Source organism: Ostrea edulis, chromosome 6, assembly GCF_947568905.1.
Source record: "Ostrea edulis chromosome 6, xbOstEdul1.1, whole genome shotgun sequence".
Classification (NCBI taxonomy): domain Eukaryota; kingdom Metazoa; phylum Mollusca; class Bivalvia; order Ostreida; family Ostreidae; genus Ostrea; species Ostrea edulis.
This window is the reverse complement of record NC_079169.1, coordinates 89,933,372-89,957,678: the sequence shown is the minus strand read 5'-3', so window position 1 is coordinate 89,957,678 and position 24,307 is coordinate 89,933,372. Positions and strand designations below refer to the sequence as shown.

Below are 24,307 nucleotides of genomic sequence, written 5' to 3'. Positions count from 1 at the left end.
GTAAATGGAAAACTAAAGAAAGATAACTCTTATTTTATATCCTTGTAGACAACAAAAATGATGACCAAAATGACTGGAGGAGAGTATCTGTCCTTTAACAATGCTGTGTAAGTTCAACAATGAATGCAAAGCACGGCCAAGTCACCTATGTTTGTAAGGTCAAGATTTGGAGTTGAGGAAAAAATTTATTGGTCTTTATTTTGTTATTATGTGTAGAAATTAAAACTCAGTGTTGAGCCCTTTCAAAAAATGTGAGATACCATTAATATTCGCCATTGCCATGCATCACAGTTTTTATTTTTCATGGAAATATGTGATAGCAGCACCACTTTTTATGACCAGGAAGCATGTGCTAATTGAGGGTGTGATTGGTGATTGTGTCTGAGGCTCTAGCTGGTTGACTGTCTGAGGCTCTAGCTGGTTGCCTGTCAGAGTTTTGATTTGAAAACCAGACAGGGCCGAACCTTTTTCATTTACTTGCATCATTATGTTCCTCTGCAAGTTTAGATTATCCAAAATTTTCAACATTGCGAGGTTTTATAAATACTATGATAAAATGGAATTCACTTGATTTGAGGTTATTAGATGACTTCTAAAAATATGATAAAAACACTGAGTACACCCATGTGATTTTGAATTCAATATTACGATATTGGAAAGAAACTTCAATGTGTATTTCATAAACCATTGAAGAAAATGAATTAAATATCTTCCTGAATGCATAAGACAGTATAAGATCCAGCATACTCTTCTGTTGACAGATTTTTATCAGAACGTGAAACTGCAGACAGAAACTTTGCCCTAGCATACTACATGAGAGAAAATAAGGTACTTCATTTCATAAGAAACAATATGCACAGTATACATATTCACATTAGATATTCATATAGATCTAAATATAAATATTGAGCAAAGAAAATCAGATGTGAAGTTAAAAGAGAAATTTCAAATCGGTTTTATAGAAGGTCATGATTTTGAGGTGAAAAATGTCTTAGGGAAGTCCATGGATAATTTTTCTTGTACTGATAACATTTGTGATGCCTTGTAGTTTTACAGCTGTGTTTGGAATTGCTCAGATTATTCTGAGATAAAAACAGATTGTGAGTTAACAACCGTTCCTTTTTTCGTGACAGTGCTTTTCATGTGGATCAGACCTTTCTGATACCTTGGAATTTTTTCAGAAAGTAAGAATTCTGATGTTTACTTGTATAATTTTTTATTGTTGACAGTGCTTTCCTGAAGGGACTAAACTACATGAAGTATTGGATTTCTACTTCCAAGTAAGTGCATTATAGGAGAGCTAATCACTGACTTCATGTCTCCCTGGCTTTGTTTCTCATTCTTGTTTTGTTTCAGCTATATTCACTCAAGATTTTAATCAATCAATCACTGTATTCTGGGAGAAGTTTGCCCAAGTCTACGATTTGAGATTTTGATTAAAATGTTACTTTGGATTAATGATGTTTTGAAAATTAAAGATTGATAGAAATATTTTTGATTTGAAATTGCAGAAGTTTTCCATGGGAATGCATTGACTTTTCAGTATAACACAACAGTTTGTGTCATGTTCCAAAGCAATTCCACAGTGTTGTGTAAAAGGACTCTGGTAGTTATTAATCTCACAATATCACTGCACATAGCTAAAAAACAAAGTACATGTATGAAAAGATTTTTTTTTTTTATATCATAATACACGTATCAACACTTCGCCTCGAGTTACGTCCCTTTGCGGGGTCAGCCAAAGGTCAATCGGTGAAAAACCAAGTTTTCCTTCTTTACCTTACCAAATGTAAGATGTTATTACTTTGAATTTTAGCCAATTACCAAGTTTTCGTACAAGTTAATGGGTTGCCCCAATCTGGGACATTATTGTAGTTGACTGCAATTGATGGAAAAATAACATGTCAAAGCTACAGATAAGAAAATTACAAAGGCCAACGGAGGGAAATACGATTTTTATCCGGGAGATGGTGGACAAGGGACGCAACTTTCGTGAAGTGTTGATACATGTATACTATAGGAAATGCAAAATGTGCTTGTTATTAGCACAAATAGATTTTTATTTTTATTTTTGAATGATGAATAAATAAATAAAAATCCTTTGTTTTGAGATTTAATCCACATACCGGTATGTGAAATTGACTACAGCTGGCTAAGTCTGCTTAATACTTGTTTTGACTGGTTATATAACACAAAGAGCTCTGCCTTCTCGTATGGAGTGGCATGCTCTTAGTTTGATTGTGAAGGATAAACAATTGTTTCCCCAAATAAGTTATTGAACCCTACTGATTTTCAAGATCAACGATTGAAAAATAGGATCTATTCCACTAGAGTGGAATTCTGTATGTAACAAAGGGAGAAAATGCAATGGACCAGACCAAGATTCGAACCTGGGCCCCCTGAATCACTAGTCAGGTGCTCTACCAACTGAGCTATCTGGCTACCAGTGATCGAACCCAGCTGACTGCTACATTCCTCCCTCCTAAAATGTCTTCACACTTGAAGACATCAACTCGGGATCTTTATCCCCAGGCAGGCACTTTCACCTGTCAGTTTCAGGGGTTGGAACAGACCAGACTGGGATTCAAACTTGCTGGGGGTGGGGGTGGGGGTGGGGAGGGGGGCTGAATCTTCCGTCAGGTGCTCTACCAACTGAGCTCTCTGCAGTCTGGCTACTGGTAATCAAACCTGGTCGCTTATAACATAGGATGACCCTACTGATGTTTAGTTTTAAAGGTCATGGGCTTCTAGCATGCATATAGTGTTCATTGTCAAATAAAAAAAACCCACTAGAGAACCTTTAAGGTGATAGTCATTAAACTTCACAGGCAGATTGGTCATCATTAGACTGCAAGTGATTTTCATATCAAAAGGGCAATGGTCACTTGACTTTCAAACATTCATACAGCAACTGGTGTCCAATTGATAACTCGAGAACGTTTTACAAAATACATGTATGATTTAGTTATTACTAGTAGATGACCCCTATTTCGTTATCAGGTTAAAGAGTCACCTTGCTTTCTAAACATGGATTTCAACTGGTGGAAGGGGGATAGTGGTATCTATTTTACATATCCTGTTTTCTTGACGAAAATTGATGCAAACAAAATACTTGACATTAATTCTTACTGCAAACCTTCACCAAGCTTGATCAGTGCACCTTCAAACATTTGAACTCTAGATCTCTCCCCAAAGGTAATCATCGGCCAGGAGTCAGTGCTGATATTAGACGGTTTATGTAATGTAGTGGAGTACTGGATATTGAATTCTCTGTACCGGATCTATCTAGTAAAATTATAAACTGTTAGTCATTAGTATATTTGCATTTAAAAATGTTTTTACAATAAGTATGTAGAATCTGGTATGCATGGAAGTACTTATTAGATAGAAAACAACAAACCTCATCCAATCTTTTTGTCTGTTTTAGCTGTGCTCCATAGAAGCAACCTGTGAATCGGCCTCTGTGATTGCTGCTACTCTTGCCAATGGTGGGATCTGTCCAATAACTGGAGAAAAGGTCTTCAACTCCGCTGCTGTCAGAAACACTCTGTCACTGATGCACTCGTGCGGCATGTATGATTATTCTGGGGAGTTTGCCTTCAGGGTAGGGAACTATTTCTGATTTTCATTTCCCTTTGTATGTATATTTCTTCAGATGTCATATTTGGTCATTCTGTTCTTACTAAAAGGTGTGAGGAAATATATGTAATACAGTTTGCAAGGAAATTATTCTTATCTTTCCATTTCTCAGTGTCCTTTGGAGATAGTCTTTAGCTCACCTGAGCTGAAAGCTTAAGTGAGCTTTTCTGATCGCTTGTTGTCCATCGTCTGTCTGTAAACTTTTTACGTTTTCCACTTTTTCTCCAGAACCAATGGGCCAATTTCAACCAACTTGGCTAACAGCATTCAGGGGAGATAATCACAAAAATAGGGTGGGTCATTTAAAAATCTTCTTCTCAAGAACCACTGAGCCAGAAGAGCTGGAATTTACATGAAAGCTTATTGACATAGTGCAGATTCAAGTTAGTTAAAATCATGACCCCCGGGGATAGGATGGGACCACAATAGGGGATCAAAGTTTTACATACAAATATATAGGGAAAATCTTTAAAAATCTTCTTCTCAAGAACCACATGGCCAGGAAATTACAAATTTATTGAAAAGTTCCTGACATAGTGCAGATTCAATTTTGTTAATATTATGGCTCCATGGGGGTAGGATAGGGCTGCAATATGTTATCAAAGTTTTACACACAGATATATAAAGAAAATCTTTATAGATCTTCTCAAGAACCAATGGGCCAGAAAAGTTTACATTTACATGAAAGCTTCCTGACATAGGGCAGATTCAAGTTTGTACAAATAATGATTAATAATGATTGGTTTTATTTTGCGCTTTTTCCAGCGTATGCTGCTCAAAGCGCTTTACAATGCATTATTATCCCGGCAGACCTTATATCGATCTAGAACTTTCTCGGCCTCCTACGAAGCATACAGTGCAAGCTGCCATTACAAGCGCTAGAGCACTAACATTCTAACAATATCTTTCACTGTCTATAGCCAGGTACCCCTTTTACACTTGGGTGGAGTGAGGAAATTCATGTAAAGTGCCTTTCCCAAGGACACAACGTCAGCCCTGCCGCTGCCAGGACTCGAACCCACGACCTTTCGGCCGAGAGTCTGACAACCTAACCACTAGGCCACCGATGCCACTATCATGGCCCTTGGGGGTATGATGGGGCCCACAATAGGGGATCAAAGTTTTACATACAAATATATAGAGGAAATCTTTTAAAATCTTCTCAAGAACCATTGGGCCAAAGAAGTTTACATTGACATGAAAGCTTCCTGACATAGTGCAAATTCAAGTTTGTAAAAATCATGGCCCCCGAGGGTAGGTTGGGGCCACAATAGGGGATCAAAGTTTTACATACAAATATATAGAGAAAATCTTTTAAAATCTTCTCAAGAACCATTGGGCCAAAGAAGTTTACATTGACATGACATGAAAGCTTCCTGACAAAGTGCAAATTCAAGTTTGTTAAAATCATGGCCCCTGAGGGTAGGTTGGTACCACAATAGGGGATCAAAGTTTTACATCCGAATATATAAGGAAAATCTTTAAATATGGGCCAAGGTGACTCAGGTGAGTGATGTGGCCCATGGGCCTCTTGTTTAAAAGAGAGATAATTTTGTCCAATGTTCTTACATATATTTACATTTAATCTATTTGATAGGTTGGACTTCCTGCCAAATCAGGTGTGTCTGGGACGGTATTGCTAGTGGTGCCCAATGTTATGGGGATCTGTTTATGGTCACCACCTCTGGATAAATGGGGCAACAGCTGCAGAGGCATCCAGTTTTGTCAGGTAAGGAGGGAAGGATAAAGAATATCGGGATTAATGCATTGGGGATTCACGGGAAAAGTTAAAGAATGTCAGGAGTTTAAGAGAATCTCTAATATATGCATTAGGAACTCAAGAAAAAGGTTAAGGAGAGTCTGTAAAATGCAGAATTTTCTCTGAAGAGCAAAGTAAATTGAGACTGACATATGATTGTATAAAAGTTTGTTGGAATATGAATTTGTTGTTACAGGAACTTGTGAATGTGTACAACTTCCATAACTACGACAACCTTAAGCACACTGAGAGGAAGCTGGACCCTACCCGTCGTAGAATGGACACGATGTCACAGGACGTCGTCAGTATCTTGTTCGGAGCTTTCAACGGAGATGTTTCGGCATTAAGAAGGTACAAAATAAAATCTATCTCAGTAATGTGATCAGTGTATTACCAGCCTGGTGTACTTATCTCATTAAGAAGGTACAAAATAAAAGCTGGATAAGTGTTTCGTGTAATTCTTAAAATGTGATAGGTACTCTCTGTATAATAAATTGTGTCCTATCTCAGTAATGTGATCAGTGTATTACCAGCCTGGTGTACTTTTTATGCCGATTCAGGGGCATATAGTTTTTGTTCTGCCGTCTATCTGTCTGTGGCAAAAAACTTTAACCTTGGTCATATCTTTTACATCACAAGAAGTAGAACTTTCATATTTGGTATGTGTATTTCTTCAGGCAAGACCTTTCCATTGACACCGAAATATTTGACCTTGTGTCCTGGTTCCACTTTAGTAATCCAGGTGCATCAGTGTTTGGCAAACACATCTTGTTCTGATCTGAGTAGAGGAAAACCTCGTGAAGTTAAGATGTATGAATCTGGTGGGGAAAGGCTCTCTCATTCTGGAAATTTCTATCACAGATACAACCTGCTGGGGTTAGACATGAACATCGCGGATTATGATGGAAGAACAGCTTTACACGTAGCATCAGCAGAGGGTCAGGAAGCAGCTGTCCGATTCCTGCTGGAGAAATGTGGAGTCAATGTTGCTGTCAAAGACAGGTACGAGAACAGCTGCGTATTGTATTAGATTTGGAATTGTAAATAGCGATGTCATATGACCCGTATTGTCAAACTGAGTGGATTACCCTATAGCAGTAAGGGAAAATTGTAGCAGTTCTTGGAAGGGATTATGTCACCCTCATGTGACCCGTCGATATTAAAAGTTTAAAATAGAAAAATTGTGTAAATTTCCACTTGCTGAAGTTTGATAGTAAACCAAAGAAAATGTATTCATGTTGCTACTTATTTTAAAGATGTCAGACATACAAAAAAAGAAGTACAGGTCAACATCTGACAGAAAAATCGCACATTTTCATGAATCAATGTGATAAAAAACATAAAAAGTTAAAATTGAACAGTTTCAAAAACTTCTATTTTATGAATATATATGTAAATTAATTGTGGATATTGGGGAAGTCATGGTATAAACAACTATACCAGTATAAGAGTTATTACCCTTGAAAACATTTTTTTTAATACAGATCTATACATGTATATTGATTATTGTGTCGCCTGCGTTACACGCAGTGGCGACATACAGGGATCACTATCCGTCGTCTTACATCGTCCTGCGTCGTCGTCTGGCGTCGTCGTCGTCACAAAAAATTTCTGTCACAGTTTTCTCAAGAACCACATGGGGCAACTCCCTGATATTTGGCACAGAGCATCAGTGTGGCCAACTGTATTGTGTAAGACATTTTCGAATCTGTCACTTATCAACTTCCTGTTTGCCGGGACTTAGAATTTTTTACAGCAAAAAAATTTCTGTCACAGTTTTCTCAAGAACCACATGGGGCAACTCCCTGATATTTGGCACAGAGCATCAGTGTGGCCAACTGTATTGTGTAAGACATTTTCGAATCTGTCGCTTATGAACTTCCTGTTTGCCGGGACTTAGAATTTTTTACAGCAAAAAAAATAATTTACTTTTTCAACATTAGCAGGCGACACATGTCTTCCGGGGAAGACTTAATACTGCGTTTATAAAAAAAAAAAATATATGTAAACTTTTTCGTATCTTTAAAGGCTTTTTCAGTATCAAATAGTTTACCAGTAGTTTTATTACACTCAGTGAATAAAATTCCTCCAAAAGATATATTCTATCATGCACAAATCTGTCACATGAGGGTGGAGCCACCCACCTTAAATGGTTTGTATTAAACAGATATGACACCAGGGCTTTTTTAAAATGCATCATACAATCTTTGCAATGTAAAATTTAAGTTAATTTCATAAATAGCAATGATTAATGGCCCCGTTTATTTAGTTATATGAAACGTCATTTTGTGGTGAATTTCGACATAAATGTAAACAGTTAACTTTTTGATTGGTATAATATCATATGTACTGTATTTGATTGCCAGCAATTGATATGGACCATACATTCAATTAATGATCCTTTCTGATTCATGGTGATTGTATGTTATAACAGGATTAAAAACAAAATGAAGGGGGGAGGAATTTTTAAAATGTTGTTCATGGTTTTGTGTTATTTTATTTGAATGTTAAGCTACCTGTATTTTTGTCAAGTGTGAGGAGAATACACTTGTAATATTTCACCCTTGGATGGAATTATTTTTATGCCCCCACCACGAAATGGTTTGGAGCATATAGTGTTACCCCTTTCCATTTGCCATTCTGTCATTCCATCACAGCATAGTGAATTTTACAGATGCTTTAGCTCACCTGAGCTGAATTTCTGATCACCTGTTGTCTGCCTGTCTGTTAACTTTCACATTTTTCTTTTCTTTTCTAGTACCAATGGGCCAGTGTGATCCAAAAAAGGGTTTCTAAGTTTCTTCTTTTCAGGATCCATGCCCAGCCCTTACAAGGGGAGATAATTGGCAATTTGTTAAGATAGGGTGGGGCAATTCAAACATTTTCTCAAGAACCACTGGACCAGAAAAGACAAAACTCATGTGAAGGCTGCCTTAAAGAGACTGTGTAAATTCAAAATTGTTCAAATCATTCTTCCTTAGGGTAGGAGGGGACCACTATCAAGGGATCACATTTTAAATGGGGCTATGAGAAAAAATCTTTTAAAGCCTTCATCTCAAAAACAGGGCCTTCAATAGTCATATAAATATGCAAGCATTTGTAGATAATGCAAATTCAAGCTTGTTCAAATCATGGCACAGGGGTGTAGGACTGTGCCTCGATCAATAGGGGAACAAAGTTTTACAGGGGAATTTAGGGGGGGGGGGAATCTTTAAAAAACAATCTTGTCAAGACCAGCAAATCAATATGTAAGCATTCTCAGGTATTGCAGATTTCATTTTATTCATATCAGGGCCTTAGGGGTTAGGATAGGGCCACAATACGGGATCAAATTTTTACATGGCAATGTAATTAGGACTTTTTTAAACTAAAATCTTCTCAAGACTACAAGGGCCATGATTTGTCATCATTTAAAAAAAAACTTCTCCAGAGCAGCAAGGTCATAGCCATGTTAGTTATGTTTATATAAGACATCCCCATGCTGTGTGGATCCAGGTTAGTTATGTTTATATAAGACAATCCCATGCTGTGTGGATCCAGGTTAGTTATGTTTATATAAGACATTCCCATGCTGTGTGGATCCAGGTTAGTTATGTTTATATAAGACATTCCCATGCTGTGTGGATCCAGGTTAGTTATGTTTATATAAGACATTCCCATGCTGTGTGGATCCAGGTTAGTTATGTTTATATAAGACATTCCCATGCTGTGTGGATCCAGGTTAGTTATGTTTATATAAGACATTCCCATGCTGTGTGGATCCAGGTTAGTTATGTTTATATAAGACATTCCCATGCTGTGTGGATCCAGGTTAGTTATGTTTATATAAGACAATCCCATGCTGTGTGGATCCAGGTTAGTTATGTTTATATAAGACAATCCCATGCTGTGTGGATCCAGGTTAGTTATGTTTATATAAGACAATCCCATGCTGTGTGGATCCAGGTTAGTTATGTTTATATAAGACAATCCCATGCTGTGTGTATCCAGGTTAGTTATGTTTATATAAGACATTCCCATGCTGTGTGGATCCAGGTTAGTTATGTTTATATAAGACATTCCCATGCTGTGTGGATCCAGGTTAGTTATGTTTATATAAGACATTCCCATGCTGTGTGGATCCAGGTTAGTTATGTTTATATAAGACATTCCCATGCTGTGTGGATCCAGGTTAGTTATGTTTATATAAGACATTCCCATGCTGTGTGGATCCAGGTTAGTTATGTTTATATAAGACAATCCCATGCTGTGTGGATCCAGGTTAGTTATGTTTATATAAGACAATCCCATGCTGTGTGGATCCAGGTTAGTTATGTTTATATAAGACAATCCCATGCTGTGTGGATCCAGGTTAGTTATGTTTATATAAGACAATCCCATGCTGTGTGGATCCAGGTTAGTTATGTTTATATAAGACAATCCCATGCTGTGTGTATCCAGGTTAGTTATGTTTATATAAGACATCCCCATGCTGTGTGGATCCGGGTTAGTTATGTTTATATAAGACATTCCCATGCTGTGTGGATCCGGGTTAGTTATGTTTATATAAGACATTCCCATGCTGTGTGGATCCAGGTTAGTTATGTTTATATAAGACATTCCCATGCTGTGTGGATCCGGGTTAGTTATGTTTATATAAGATATTCCCAGGCTGTGTGGATCCAGGTTAGTTATGTTTATAAGACATTCCCATGCTGTGTGGATCCAAGTTAGCTATGTTTATATAAGATATTCCCATGCTGTGTGGATCCAGGTTAGTTATGTTTATATAAGACATTCCCATGTTGTGTGGATCCAGGTTAGTTATGTTTATATAAGACATTCCCATGCTGTGTGGATCCAGGTTAGCAATGTTTATATAAGACAATCCCATGCTGTGTGGATCCAGGTTAGTTATGTTTATGTAAGACATTCCCATGCTGTGTGGATCCAGGTTATGTTTGTATTAGGTATCCCCATGCTGTGTGGATCCAGGTTAGTTATGTTTATATAAGACATTCCCATGCTGTGTGGATCCAGGTTAGCTATGTTTATATTAGGTATCCCCATGCTGTGTGTATCCAGGTTAGTTATGTTTATATAAGACATTCCCATGCTGTGTGGATCCAGGTTAGTTATGTTTATATTAGGTATCCCCATGCTGTGTGGATCCAGGTTAGTTATGTTTATATAAGACATTCCCATGCTGTGTGGATCCAGGTTAGTTATGTTTATATATTAAAGACATTCCCATGCTGTGTGGATCCAGGTTAGTTATGTTTATATAAGACATTCCCATGCTGTGTGGATCCAGGTTAGTTATGTTTATATAAGACATCCCCATGCTGTGTGGATCCAGGTTAGTTATGTTTATATAAGACATCCCCATGCTGTGTGGATCCAGGTTAGTTATGTTTATATATTAAAGACATTCCCATGCTGTGTGGATCCAGGTTAGTTGTGTTTATATAAGACATTCCCATGCTGTGTGGATCCAGGTTAGTTATGTTTATATTAGACATTCCCATGCTGTGTGTATCCGGGTTAGTTATGTTTATATAAGATATTCCCAGGCTGTGTGGATCCAGGTTAGTTATGTTTATATAAGACATTCCCATGCTGTGTGGATCCAGGTTATGTTTATATTAGGTATCCCCATGCTGTGTGGATCCAGGTTAGTTATGTTTATATATTAAAGACATTCCCATGCTGTGTGGATCCAGGTTAGTTATGTTTATAAGACATTCCCATGCTGTGTGGATCCAGGTTAGTTATGTTTATATAAGACAATCCCATGCTGTGTGGATCCAGGTTAGTTATGTTTATATAAGACAATCCCATGCTGTGTGGATCCAGGTTAGTTATGTTTATAAGACATTCCCATGCTGTGTGGATCCAGGTTAGTTATGTTTATATAAGACAATCCCATGCTGTGTGGATCCAGGTTAGTTATGTTTATATAAGACATTCCCATGCTGTGTGGATCCAGGTTAGCTATGTTTATATTAGGTATCCCCATGCTGTGTGTATCCAGGTTAGTTATGTTTATATAAGACAATCCCATGCTGTGTGGATCCAGGTTAGTTACGTTTATATAAGATATTCCCATGCTGTGTGGATCCAGGTTAGTTATGTTTATATTAGGTATCCCCATGCTGTGTGGATCCAGGTTAGTTATATTTATATAAGACATCCCCATGCTGTGTGGATCCAGGTTAGTTATGTTTATATAAGATATTCCCATGCTGTGTTTATCCAGGTTAGTTATGTTTATATAAGACATTCCCATGCTGTGTGTATCCAGGTTAGTTATGTCTGTATTAGGTATCCCCATGCTGTGTGGATCCATGTTAGTTATGTTTATATAAGACATCCCCATGCTGTGTGGATCCAGGTTAGTTATGTTTATATAAGATATTCCCATGCTGTGTTTATCCAGGTTAGTTATGTTTATATAAGACATTCCCATGCTGTGTGTATCCAGGTTAGTTATGTCTGTATTAGGTATCCCCATGCTGTGTGGATCCAGGTTAGTTATGTTTATATAAGACATCCCCATGCTGTGTGGATCCAGGTTAGTTATGTTTATATAAGACATCCCCATGCTGTGTGGATCCAGGTTAGTTATGTTTATATAAGACAATCCCATGCTGTGTGGATCCAGGTTAGTTATGTTTATATTAGGTATCCCCATGCTGTGTGGATCCAGGTTAGTTATGTTTATATAAGACAATCCCATGCTGTGTGAATCCAGGTTAGTTATGTTTATATAAGACAATCCCATGCTGTGTGAATCCAGGTTAGTTATGTTTATATAAGACATTCCCATGCTGTGTGGATCCAGGTTAGTTATGTTTATATATTAAAGACATTCCCATGCTGTGTGGATCCAGGTTAGTTGTGTTTATATTAGGTATCCCCGTGCTGTGTGGATCCAGGTTAGTTATGTTTATATAAGACATTCCCATGCTGTGTGGATCCAGGTTAGTTATGTTTATATAAGACATCCCCATGCTGTGTGGATCCAGGTTAGTTATGTTTATATAAGACAATCCCATGCTGTGTGGATCCAGGTTAGTTATGTTTATATTAGGTATCCCCATGCTGTGTGGATCCAGGTTAGTTATGTTTATATATTAAAGACATTCCCATGCTGTGTGGATCCAGGTTAGTTGTGTTTATATTAGGTATCCCCGTGCTGTGTGGATCCAGGTTAGTTATGTTTATATAAGACATTCCCATGCTGTGTGGATCCAGGTTAGTTATGTTTATATAAGACAATCCCATGCTGTGTGGATCCAGGTTAGTTATGTTTATATTAGGTATCCCCGTGCTGTGTGGATCCAGGTTAGTTATGTTTATATAAGACATCCCCATGCTGTGTGGATCCAGGTTAGTTATGTTTATATAAGACATCCCCATGCTGTGTGGATCCAGGTTAGTTATGTTTATATAAGACATCCCCATGCTGTGTGGATCCAGGTTAGTTATGTTTATATAAGACAATCCCATGCTGTGTGAATCCAGGTTAGTTATGTTTATATAAGACAATCCCATGCTGTGTGGATCCAGGTTAGTTGTGTTTATATTAGGTATGCCCATGCTGTGTGGATCCAGGTTAGTTATGTTTATATAAGATATTCCCATGCTGTGTGTATCCGGGTTAGTTATGTTTATATAAGACATTCCCATGCTGTGTGGATCCAGGTTAGTTATGTTTATATAAGATATTCCCATGCTGTGTGGATCCAGGTTAGTTATGTTTATATTAGACATCCCCGTGCTGTGTGGATCCAGGTTAGTTATGTTTATATAAGACATCCCCATGCTGTGTGGATCCAGGTTAGTTATGTTTATATAAGACAATCCCATGCTGTGTGGATCCAGGTTAGTTATGTTTATATAAGACAATCCCATGCTGTGTGGATCCAGGTTAGTTATGTTTATATAAGACATCCCCATGCTGTGTGAATCCAGGTTAGTTATGTTTATATAAGACAATCCCATGCTGTGTGGATCCAGGTTAGTTATGTTTATATAAGACATTCCCATGCTGTGTGGATCCAGGTTAGTTATGTTTATATATTAAAGACATTCCCATGCTGTGTGGATCCAGGTTAGTTATGTTTATATAAGACATCCCCATGCTGTGTGGATCCAGGTTAGTTATGTTTATATAAGACATTCCCATGCTGTGTGGATCCAGGTTAGTTATGTTTATATTAGGTATCCCCATGCTGTGTGGATCCAGGTTAGTTATGTTTATATATTAAAGACATTCCCATGCTGTGTGGATCCAGGTTAGTTATGTTTATATAAGACATCCCCATGCTGTGTGGATCCAGGTTAGTTATGTTTATATAAGACATTCCCATGCTGTGTGGATCCAGGTTAGTTATGTTTATATATTAAAGACATTCCCATGCTGTGTGGATCCAGGTTCATTTAAGTCACAACCCTAGGGCTAGGTTGGAGAGTCAAAATATTTCAAGGAATTAAAGTGGGTAAATATCTTTTTAAAGTCTTTTTCTGAAGAGTGACTCAAGTGAGCATTGTGGCCCATGGACCTCTTTTTTTTTTTTTTAATGACTGCAAAATGAAGGAGTTATCTTTCTTTTAACAGATGGGGTTTCACACCACTGGATGAGGCAGAAAGATTTGAACATCCGGATATTGCTAAATTGCTCACCAGCTTCATGGCCAGAAGAGAACATCCAGAGTTGGATTGATCTGGATCATCGGGAGGTGAAGAAGGTCTAGCAAACTCACATGGGAAAATGATGCAGATGTATTCATTGGAAGATTTTTAAAATTCAGATCTGTTGGACAGCTACAGACTCCGGACTTATGGGTGCCCAATATAAGAAATATTCCAAGTTTTCTTGAATTATCTGAAAATTAAGATTTCTTCAACATTTGTTAATATTCAAGTTAGTGAGTATTGGAAAATCCACCACCAAATATTGGTATTACAGGCAACATTTATGTTACAGATTTTACAAATCTTTAATGTAAAGAGGCTGTAGCTCTAACAGCAGATCTGTCCTAACAAATGTGACAGATGACGAGAAAGCTCCCTCTGGGCGTCCATCACAAACTATCTTGACCATCTAAGCAGCAAACTGAAGTTGTGCATCAAATCTAACAAGTTTTCATGTGAACTGAATCCCTGATCTATCGGAATTAATTATCATCTGTTTCACTTTGTGGTGAGTTTACAAATTTAAGTGGGTTAAGATTAACTTTTGTTTTCTTTTTTTTTTTTTTTTTTTTTTTTAGAAAGATCTTTTTATCAGCAAACTTTGTTTTGGAAGCTGTTTTAATCCTGCTCATTGCTGCAGTATCCGTGATACTTGTCCAGTGCTTCACGGGGATTTCTCCTGTTTATTGAATCTCAGTGTTTCCAAAGGGCTTTCAAGGAAGGAAAAAACGGTGAATGAATACTCGGACAGGCTCATACATAGTTCTGTTTTTAAATTTTATGTACATTCAACAGGTTTTTAGTTTTATGTGATGAGCGGAGATTAGAAATATTACTTTTCATAAATCATGTGAGTTTATGTAAAGGTTTGAAATACATTTTACAATGTACCTGTACACCCTGTGTTAATGAATTTTGAGCATATTATTAATGTCTTCCTAGAGATGTAATATTTATTTTGATTATTGGAAATTTACATTAATCTGTAGGATTGTGACTTATCAGACAAAGTTACAAAAATTTGGGAATATGACAAAATGATTTCATCATAAAATGGATCTCTTTATATTTGTGTTCTGTTAGTAATATTTCTGCTGTCACAAGGCAGACCTTTAGAATTAAACAATTTTTTTAAGTAAAAGCAATACTGCTCCCATTTATTGTCACAAAGTGCATTTGTATTTGTTCAGTATTGTTGTTTACACTTGTATTTATGAGAATTATTGCAGTCCTAACATTAATTTCTATTTTCTGTGAGCATGACAGATTATTGTACACATTGTAGAAATACCTAAATCTCTCCAGCCTTGTAGAATTGACTTTTCAGAATCTCACACAATTCTCATATGAACTGATGTTGTTGGGGTTTTTTTTTAACTATTATTTAGAACTTTACGTTGTACACACTTTTACACTCTTGTATCGTTTTGCTCACCAGTTATTTACGTCACGCTGTTTTATAACATAGAGATTTTGAGTTTTTAAAAATTAATAAAGTTTTTATGTTGACAATAAAATCTTTGTATTGCTTAAAAAAATTTCTTCAAGCCAAATATTTTCCTTGTAACTATCAATGTATAGTATTTTGTTGCTGATCATTTTGTGCTGTAAGAGTTGTCTGTTCTCTTGTGTTTACAAAAGGAATTTTTGACTCCATGAAACGATTTAAGTATGCATTACATGGGATGCATGAATACAACAGTCCAGTTGCTTCATACATGCCATAAAGCAGGGATGAAGCACGTGGATGCGGTAAGAACTAATGACGACAACATTGTCCAGACAATATACAGGCGTTGGCAAAAAGAGCCTTCACTGCTACAGCCCTGAGCACTAGGTGTAGGTCAGAACCTGTATTATAGCACCTCACCTACAGCAGAGGACGTCTCCATAAAAGTGTATGATTCTGAACAGGGCATAAAACAAACAAAACAAAAGGAAATATAAATAACGAAATTTATCATAATTCCTGTGGAATTCAGACATTTTTGTTTTTGTTTTGAACTGTTGTACTCTGAATCTTTGATCTCGATCTCTCTCTCTCTCTCTCTCTCTCTCATCCACCTCTAATACGAAATACTTCCGACATCCAGAAGACCCCTGTGGAATTGAGACTTTTTTCTTTGTAGTGGACTGCTGTACTTTGAATATTTGATATCCCATTCATTCATTCTCTCTCTGTCTCAGATCCGCCTCTAAGAGAGATACTTCCGACATCCTTGCAGACTTCCTATCGGGAAGTAGTAGATCTGCATTATTCTATCATCTGTTATTCCAGACATTTACCACAAACGCCGTCAATGCAGATGCTATAAGAACACATTTCCGATTTGTATAAATTATAGGTAATTCTGTCGGAATGTCTGTGTTATACACTGCAGGATCGGGGATTGTCAAGAATTTTCTTTGTAACGGACAAAATTTCTAATCGTTTACATACTCTGGAATAATGGCAGTGAAAATGAATAGTGTGTTCTTCTTCGCCCACTTTGAAATATCGTAAATACTTGTAAATTTTATAATTCTTGACATTCTTTTTGGAGACGAAATATGAATGAGAGAAAGAGAATAAGATCTGCAATCAAAATATTTGAAATAATCGTTGTCATTACTTCGCAAAAAAACTGAATGAATTCACACATGAAGCCTTTTTAAATAAGAAGTATTGTTAGGAGAAGAATGTATTTTACAATTGTTGTTCAAACGCCCTCGGTCTGTATACAATATAGAGTCTCCCTATGGTGCGTAGGCAGTTATATACACTGGGAAAAATGATTAGAACAAATACTAATTAAAATTTGGCATGTCTACACTTCTTTGATTTACTCGAGCTGTGACTTAGAATTGACCCCCAAGCCGCTATTTCTGGGGGTATGTGTCAAATGTTTCATATTTAGGTTTGTTTAAGTTTATTCACTGCGAGATCGACGCTTGGTTGCAGATGGCATGATTAGATTTATATTTGACATACATCTACCCACCCAGTAAACATCAGATATATTTTATCTATTACCTTTAAATAGGTGATATTTATTTTATGAGAAGCCGTGTAGTTTTAAATATACAAAATGAGGATTTTGTCCCATTACAACCTAGGACTCGCGTCCACTTATTTGTGGTTTTAAATCCTAGTCCGATTAAGTGAAACTTGAACAGAATTTTTTGTTCTTTTAAAACATGTTGTGATCTGAGGAAGAATGTGGATGTTGTTGTGATAGTATTTTGCAGATTCACCCAGATCTGGAATTTCCGTTTTTATCGATTTTTCTGTAAAAAAAGAGAAGCAACAATCTGTTGAGTTTCTTGCAGCCATTATTGAAAACACATAACACGGTAAGTAGAACGTTTGTTTTAGTTTTCTGTTTCCATTTCCACAGCTGAAACAATGTACTATACATGTAGCTTTTGAGGGTGTGGATTTCATTACGTGCTCTAATCCCGAATTTTACTGTGATTACTAACTAGTATAGGGTACAGTATATTGCTTTATGTCATGGCCATGGAACATTTATGAGCAGTTCTGAGGAGAAACACGTGGATGTAAGCACAACATTTGATTTCCTTGATTAACACGAGAGATAATGATATGATACATTTACACAGCGGACTGTGCGAGAGATAATGATATGATACATTAACGCAGCAGACTATTTAATTGATGAAGATTGCTCATTTTCCCGAATTTTGGCAACCACGTCAGTATGATACATGTACCAATTTACATATAATAATCATTTTATTTTAGACATTTTAAACCTACAAAAAGGATTTTTGTTTTCGAATAGGCACAGATAATTTTAAATTGTTCTATTCAATGTTTCCAAAACAGTTTACTTCCTGGCCTTGTCCACGGTGTATCTATTTCACAATTAACTTCCCGCTTTCTCTGACTGTTGTATCGGTAATCTTTTAAGATAAATGTGTCGAACATAGTCTTCAAATCTCTTACATCCCGGTTTCGTCTTGGGATTGTTTCTGTTTATCTTACACAATCCCCAGCTGTACCATGTGTGACTACCCCTAACCAGACACCCATACCCCGTGGTCATACCCCGTAGTTACGGTCCAATAAACCTCGTTTACTATTACGTTTCGTCTTTGTGCTCTGTTATCGAAGGAATCACAAGTTTGCATAACTTTCCGTAATTCGTCACCGGGATAATAGACTTTGTGGGTATTTTCGTTGCACGGTCAGCTACCCATTAGAAAATTAGCACTTGCTACATTATAATGACGAATGGTGGTGTAGATTCATTTCTAAGCTTGATCCTGCACAATGCACGGAATCCCACTATGTTTTTTTTTCCTTGGAGTCTCCGTTGTAACTGTTGCGTCACGGATATGTACCAGCAGAAATCAATATTCATTGTAGTTATTTGATTAGATTTGCCTGCAAAATCAAATGTAAAAAGTGGGACAATTATACGACAATAACCCATGCTGCAATTTTCTGTATTTCAGAAACTGATTCTGTCACCTTCGGTTGGCACCCAAGGCGACCGGGATCAATTCCGTTAATTGAGTTTTAGTGTGGTACAAACTAAACGCGCCGGTTGTAGTGGGCTCTCTGTGGCAAAGAACACGACAGAACCGCGATGATATTCCGAAGGAGAGGATTGTTGTCAGATGAGGAATGATTAGCAGGATTGTGTGTGTGTGTGTTGCCTATCATTAACATAATGTAAAAGGGAACAGAGGTGCTTCGGAGTCTGTACATCTGCTTTCTAGTGTTGTTGCAGAAAACAGGAAAATAAAATACAGGACGTTTTTCGGAGAGCGATTTCATCTGCATCTCGCAGCGGAATTGTTCATATTTTGAAACCGGTGTTCAAGGAAACCCGGATATAGTTTTGATGTTTAGATACAAAGTCTATAGGGATATCTGTACAAATTTAATCAGACCCACATGACGTATAGATAGACAGTTTATCAGGATGAGTGATTTCGATGATTTTGATGACAAGAATCTATTCTCGGACACATTCGATTTGTTAGAGGACATTAAAGCCGCGGGATATGACTTAAAGAAATCGAAATTCTTCAACACTCCGATAGAGAAAATATTCGATTCTCCATTTTTCACAAGAAACAGAAATCGGGCCAGAGGGGAATCCTCTACACGGAGATTTCCGACTTTCTCTTCAAATTCGTCGAAAAAATCAACATCGACGACAGAGTCTTCTGAAACCGATTCTGGTGACGAGCTTTTTCATTCGAGAGCCTTTCGAAGATCGGATTCGACTTACTCTACATCTAGTCATGATACCACAAGTTCCGGAGAGACGGCGTCTGATGCTTCGTCCACGCGGAGTAATCCCATAAAAGTGAACGTCACGCGACAAATTCCGGTGCAGCATTTTGTGACATCCAGTAAAAACTATCAACCCGGTATACCAAAAAAATCAGAAAACGAAGTTCTGAAAGACGAAAGACATTCGATGCCATACAAACTTTATTCACACCAAGAGAATGAAGCAAATGAAAGGACTCAGGCTATGTCTTCCACGACAGAAATACCCGTTTCAGAAAGGGATGGTGTTTCGAGATTTCCGTCTCCTCTGAGTAAATCCACAGAGTTGCAAAATAAACCAGAGGCCAGTGCCAGTCAGAGAGACAGGAAGTTAAACCCGCCAGAATTATGTAGTGTTACTAGATATGGACAATCTAAAAGTCTGCCGGATGTATTAAAGACTGACAGAATGGCAGTGCCCCCCAATGTTCCGAAGGTTGGATGCGAGAAAGGGGAACAGCCTTCCTGGGACGAGCGACAGGGGCGTATAGAGGGTGCCTTAAAATGGCTTAGGGCGGAACTGGTAATTATCTCGTTTCGATATGTAAACTTCAAATTAACGTTATTTTACTTGGACGGTATTTGTAAATTTGAATACGTGGACTTTTATGGTTACTTCTGTCTTCAAAATTTATTTGATATCTTTTAAATTCATAAAATAAGTATTTAGAACCGCAAACAATTGGGGGGGGGGGGGGGGGGGGGGGGTCGCCTATTCATTGATGTGATATTATCTACAAATCTTTAAAGTTCCCCTTGAGTTCTCCGTATAGACAAGGCCGATCCTGCTGTACGAAATCTGTGCACAAACATTATATATATAGTATATTGTACGTCAGTGTAATAAAATTAAAAGTAAAGATGACCCGATAATAACTACACTGCGCTGTGTGAATCAAGAGCCACACGGTTACAGGTTACATAGGATCAAAATACCAGTCAAGGCTCGCCTCCTGACAATTTGATAACAAATCAAGAAATATTATAATACTGTACACACAATAAAACACCTACGAGTGGTATCACTGAGTTGCTGACACCTGTTGCTCGCTGTAAAAGAGGCAAACAAAAGTAAAATTACATATCACTTTAAAAAAACGTGATGAGCCGTGTCCCAGTTATATACTTGGGCATGCATTTCTGTAGACAGGTGACAGGGCTCTGCTCCTGTTAAATTCACACAGAATTTCGATAGACATGGTATCTCTAAATTGACCCATTTTATAACACGACTTTTATCTGTCAGAGAATGCAGAGAAGTAAGTTTTTATGAACGTCCTCAGTTCGCTGAACTTGGCCCGTTTGAAGGTGTGTTTTCCAGCGAGAGATACGGGTTTGAACCCGTGCCAATCTGATCCTGTCAAAAAGATTCCGCAGATACTGCTAGCGAATTCCCTCCACCCCTTCCCTGTTCTTTGAGAATCTCACGTCCTTGTGCTTTACATTTGAATCGGCGTCATTTCTCCCTTTTCCTTCCAAATGCATATGAGGTTACATGGCGCAGCACAACGCACAATAGTGTTTGACATTGCGTGCTGCCTCGGAAATTGTTATTAAATCTATTTTGAAAGACTTCGGTAACAAAACTCATTAACATAAAAGAATGGACAAAAAATACCAGTTTGCTTGCGAGAATTTGTTTTTAAAGACGAGACATAAAATCACCTCTTTTGAAAACACAAAAATTACGCAAATGAAGACAGATGCTCCCTTTGTCAAGAGGAAAATCTAGTTTTATGGGAGTTTTTATTGCTGACGAATTTTTACAACATGAGTATACCCTAATTGTATATTTAAAATATGTTTCCACACAATTGCACGAGTACCGATTACCGTGCAACCACCTCAAAGTAGCACCTCTCTCTCTCTCTCTCTCTCTCTCTCTCTCTCTCTCTTTCTGACTTCCATTTCCAGTTGTTTAACCCTTTCACCCAATTTTCACAGGCAATGGTGACGTCCCCATATGAGTGAAAAATTCTCGAGAGGCACGTTGAACAATATACAACCAATCAATTTATCAATATAAAATTACGATTACATGATACACATTTGCCAAGTGTGTATGCTAGTGTACAGGTATAGATTATACATGTATATGGCTAATGGTGATTTTTTTTAATGGTAGGGTCTGTTGAGGGCTCAAGACAAGGTGCTCCTGTCTCAGCTGAAGAGATGCCAGGACACAATAGAGGTGATCAAGAAGCAGAGGTCTGAGGAGATAGATGAGGAGGGCGAGGAAGAAGAGGAGCACTGGGAGGACTGGGAAATAGCAGGTAATTATACATAACAAGAAATAGCAAGTAATTATACATAACAATAGCAGGTAATTATACATAACAATAAATAACTGGTAATTATACATAACAAGAAATAGCAGGTAATTATACATAACAATAAATAGCTGGTAATTATACATAACAAGAAATAGTAGGAAATTATACATAACAAGAAATAGCAGGTAATTATACATAACAAGAAATAGCAGGTAATTATACATAACAAGAAATAGTAGGAAATTATACATAACAAGAAATAGCAGGTAATTATACATAACAAGAAATAGCAGGTAATTATACACAACAAGAAATAGCAGGTAATTATACATAACAAGAAATAGCAGGTAATTATACATAACAAGAAATAGCAAGTAATTATACATAACAAGAAATAGCAGGTAATTATACATAACAAGAAATAGCAGGAAATTATACATAACAAGAAATAGCAGGTAATTATACACAACAATAGCAGGTAATTATACATAACAATAAATAGCAGGTAATTATACATAACAATAAATAGTTGGTAATTATACTAACCAAGAAATAGCAGGTAATTATACTAATCAAGAAATAGCAGGTAATTATACATAACAATAAATAGCAGGTAATTGTACATAACAAATTAATAGCAAGTAATTATAGCAATATAAAATCAAAAAGCAGGTAATTCTAGAAAAAAAAATGCAGGTAACTACATAGTAATTCTGCTCCTTTTACTTCTATAAACATAAATGTGGTATCCATTTTCATCATGTAAAGAACTTGTGTTAGTAGTACGTAGCCTTAAGTCATGAAATCTAGTTTTTAAAAAGCAGTGTATTGATATTTGGTGTTTTTCTACTGTATAGATTAATTTGTAGAATGATAGAATCAAGAAGTTCGTGATCAATGCCTAGTATAGAAAGCTGATAGACTGAACAATAACCTCTGGTTATTACTCCGATTTCTCATGTCTGTAGATCTTAATACGATATTTGATCTACTGCCAAAGAATACCTGTGCTATGATAGTTATAAAGCAGCAGGGATTTTATCCAATGTTCCCTGGAATTATGACTATAATGAACTATATGGCAGTGCTTTCACATTTTCCCCCAAGAGCTACAAAGTGGTAAAGAAGCTGGTATTTTCTGCCGATATGCCTGTTGATAATCAGCCATATGTTATGACATTTTTGCTCTCATCATCCAATTAAAATGTAATGATCTTTTGCCTGGGGGTGGCTAATGCAGACTTATAATCAATGATGTATGGTATTTTAATTGATTTTCATTTGAACTATTTTTAGAACATTATGCTGCTCATAAGAACTTGCGTCTATCATAAAAAGAAAAGTATTTTAATTTGTACTCTAAGTACACAGATAAAATTATGACATGTTGTAATTTGAGATATAGAAACAGAGAGCTAAATTAATGTTGGAGTAGGTTCTTATATCGATACATTATCCACAAAAATTATCAGTCGACATTAGTATTGACTTGAAGCACACAGTAATACACTGTAAACAACTTTTTTTTCTTTTCTTGACAGAGTTTGATAGAAGATGTAGAGAGGGAGAGATCATTGATGACCTGTCACCCTCATGCACAAAAAAGACAATGGACATTTCTTCCAATATGACTGAAGTCAAGTCTTGATATTGGAATGTGATGTAATTGTATTGTCACCCGTGACAACGTGACAAGGCTCTGCTCTTCAGTCATGATGCTGCTACAGCTACCTAATGTGTTCATCAGAAGAAAAATCCTGCAACACCTCGCGCACCAAAAGAACTTAAGTGCTCATCAGCTCTAAGTGCATACCAGACATCTTGGAAGCCATATATTTGAACCTGCAGTTGGTTTAACAAAGCATTGTAAGAGCCAGCACCTATCGCACACTACAGATATGCTTGTCAAAAAGATGTGGAAGTTTTGATTGATGGTCGCTCAGTAAGGGGAGCAGTTTTCATGGCTCTCCAAGAAAAGCATGGAAATCCATAATTCTACTGGGAAGACAGTGGGAGTGTCAATCACAGTGTTTTAAGTACAAAAGCAAATTTGGTGCAGTGTTTTAATGTTTCATTGAAAAATATGGGGAAACATTATTCTACAGTCCAGTCTCTTCTGTACAAGTGAAAGCAGTCCTCACATTTCTTGGACAAATTTAAAACATGTCTTAATTTCTTACCATATGGAGTATGTAATGTCTTTTCTAATGGTTACAATGCAATATGTTTAAATTATCAGTGCCAAATTTGTAAATATAATACTCAAGATTTACTCCTACTCACAAATTACAGTGCCAACATTCAGTTAAGCATAACCATTGTGTTCTCAGAATTTTCATTTAATTTTTTTATAGTACAACTGAAAGTATACGACACACGTGTATCAGATAAACGGGACGTTAAGAAATTGTTTCAAATTCTTGTATAATGCTCAGGTTTACATCCGAACTAAATCAAAGTTGTAATTTGTCATATTTATGCATTCATAAGAAAATCACACTTCAAATGAAGCAGCCCCTTAGCTTTTGCATTGTATTAAAAGATGTTCAGTTTTATATCTACCCATACAGAAACACAGTATGGACAAGTCTCATGGACATTGTGGAGTGTTTTATCCATTTATATATTGTAAAAACAAAACAATAAATGCCACCAAAAAGAATAAC

At 36.9% G+C, this 24,307-nt stretch overlaps 2 protein-coding genes across 8 annotated transcripts in view; both read left to right on the top strand.

Moving 5' to 3' along the window:
• The window catches only part of LOC125646108 (glutaminase kidney isoform, mitochondrial-like), a 29,809-nt gene extending 14,117 nt beyond the window's left edge, over nucleotides 1-15,692 (top strand). For 2 of the 6 annotated variants that reach the window (XM_056142602.1, XM_056142603.1), the window contains exons 8-15: nucleotides 49-107; nucleotides 762-828; nucleotides 1,230-1,280; nucleotides 3,428-3,604; nucleotides 5,237-5,368; nucleotides 5,595-5,749; nucleotides 6,260-6,400; nucleotides 14,001-14,648. In XM_056142602.1, the coding sequence (XP_055998577.1) occupies nucleotides 49-107; nucleotides 762-828; nucleotides 1,230-1,280; nucleotides 3,428-3,604; nucleotides 5,237-5,368; nucleotides 5,595-5,749; nucleotides 6,260-6,400; nucleotides 14,001-14,106 (888 nt within the window). In that variant the 3' untranslated portion in view covers nucleotides 14,107-14,648. Of the gene's footprint in view, nucleotides 1-48; nucleotides 108-761; nucleotides 829-1,229; nucleotides 1,281-3,427; nucleotides 3,605-5,236; nucleotides 5,369-5,594; nucleotides 5,750-6,259; nucleotides 6,401-14,000 lie in introns of all 6 variants that reach the window. The other 4 variants (XM_056142600.1, XM_056142599.1, XM_056142601.1 and 1 more) reach the window with 4 other exon arrangements.
• Nucleotides 15,693-15,995: 303 nt separating this feature from the next.
• Nucleotides 15,996-24,303, top strand: LOC125645549 (uncharacterized). 2 transcript variants are annotated; one of them, XM_048871135.2, is made up of 4 exons: nucleotides 15,996-17,411; nucleotides 18,540-19,891; nucleotides 21,494-21,641; nucleotides 23,183-24,303. In XM_048871135.2, the coding sequence occupies exons 2-4, from the start codon at nucleotides 19,013-19,015 to the stop codon at nucleotides 23,287-23,289; spliced, it is 1,134 nt and encodes a 377-aa protein (XP_048727092.2). In that variant the 5' UTR covers nucleotides 15,996-17,411; nucleotides 18,540-19,012; the 3' UTR covers nucleotides 23,290-24,303. The 2 variants fall into 2 exon arrangements, with proteins under 2 accessions (XP_048727092.2, XP_055998573.1); XM_056142598.1 differs by lacking the exon at nucleotides 15,996-17,411 and having other exon boundaries at nucleotides 17,852-19,891.
• The last annotated feature ends 4 nt before the right edge of the window (nucleotides 24,304-24,307 follow it).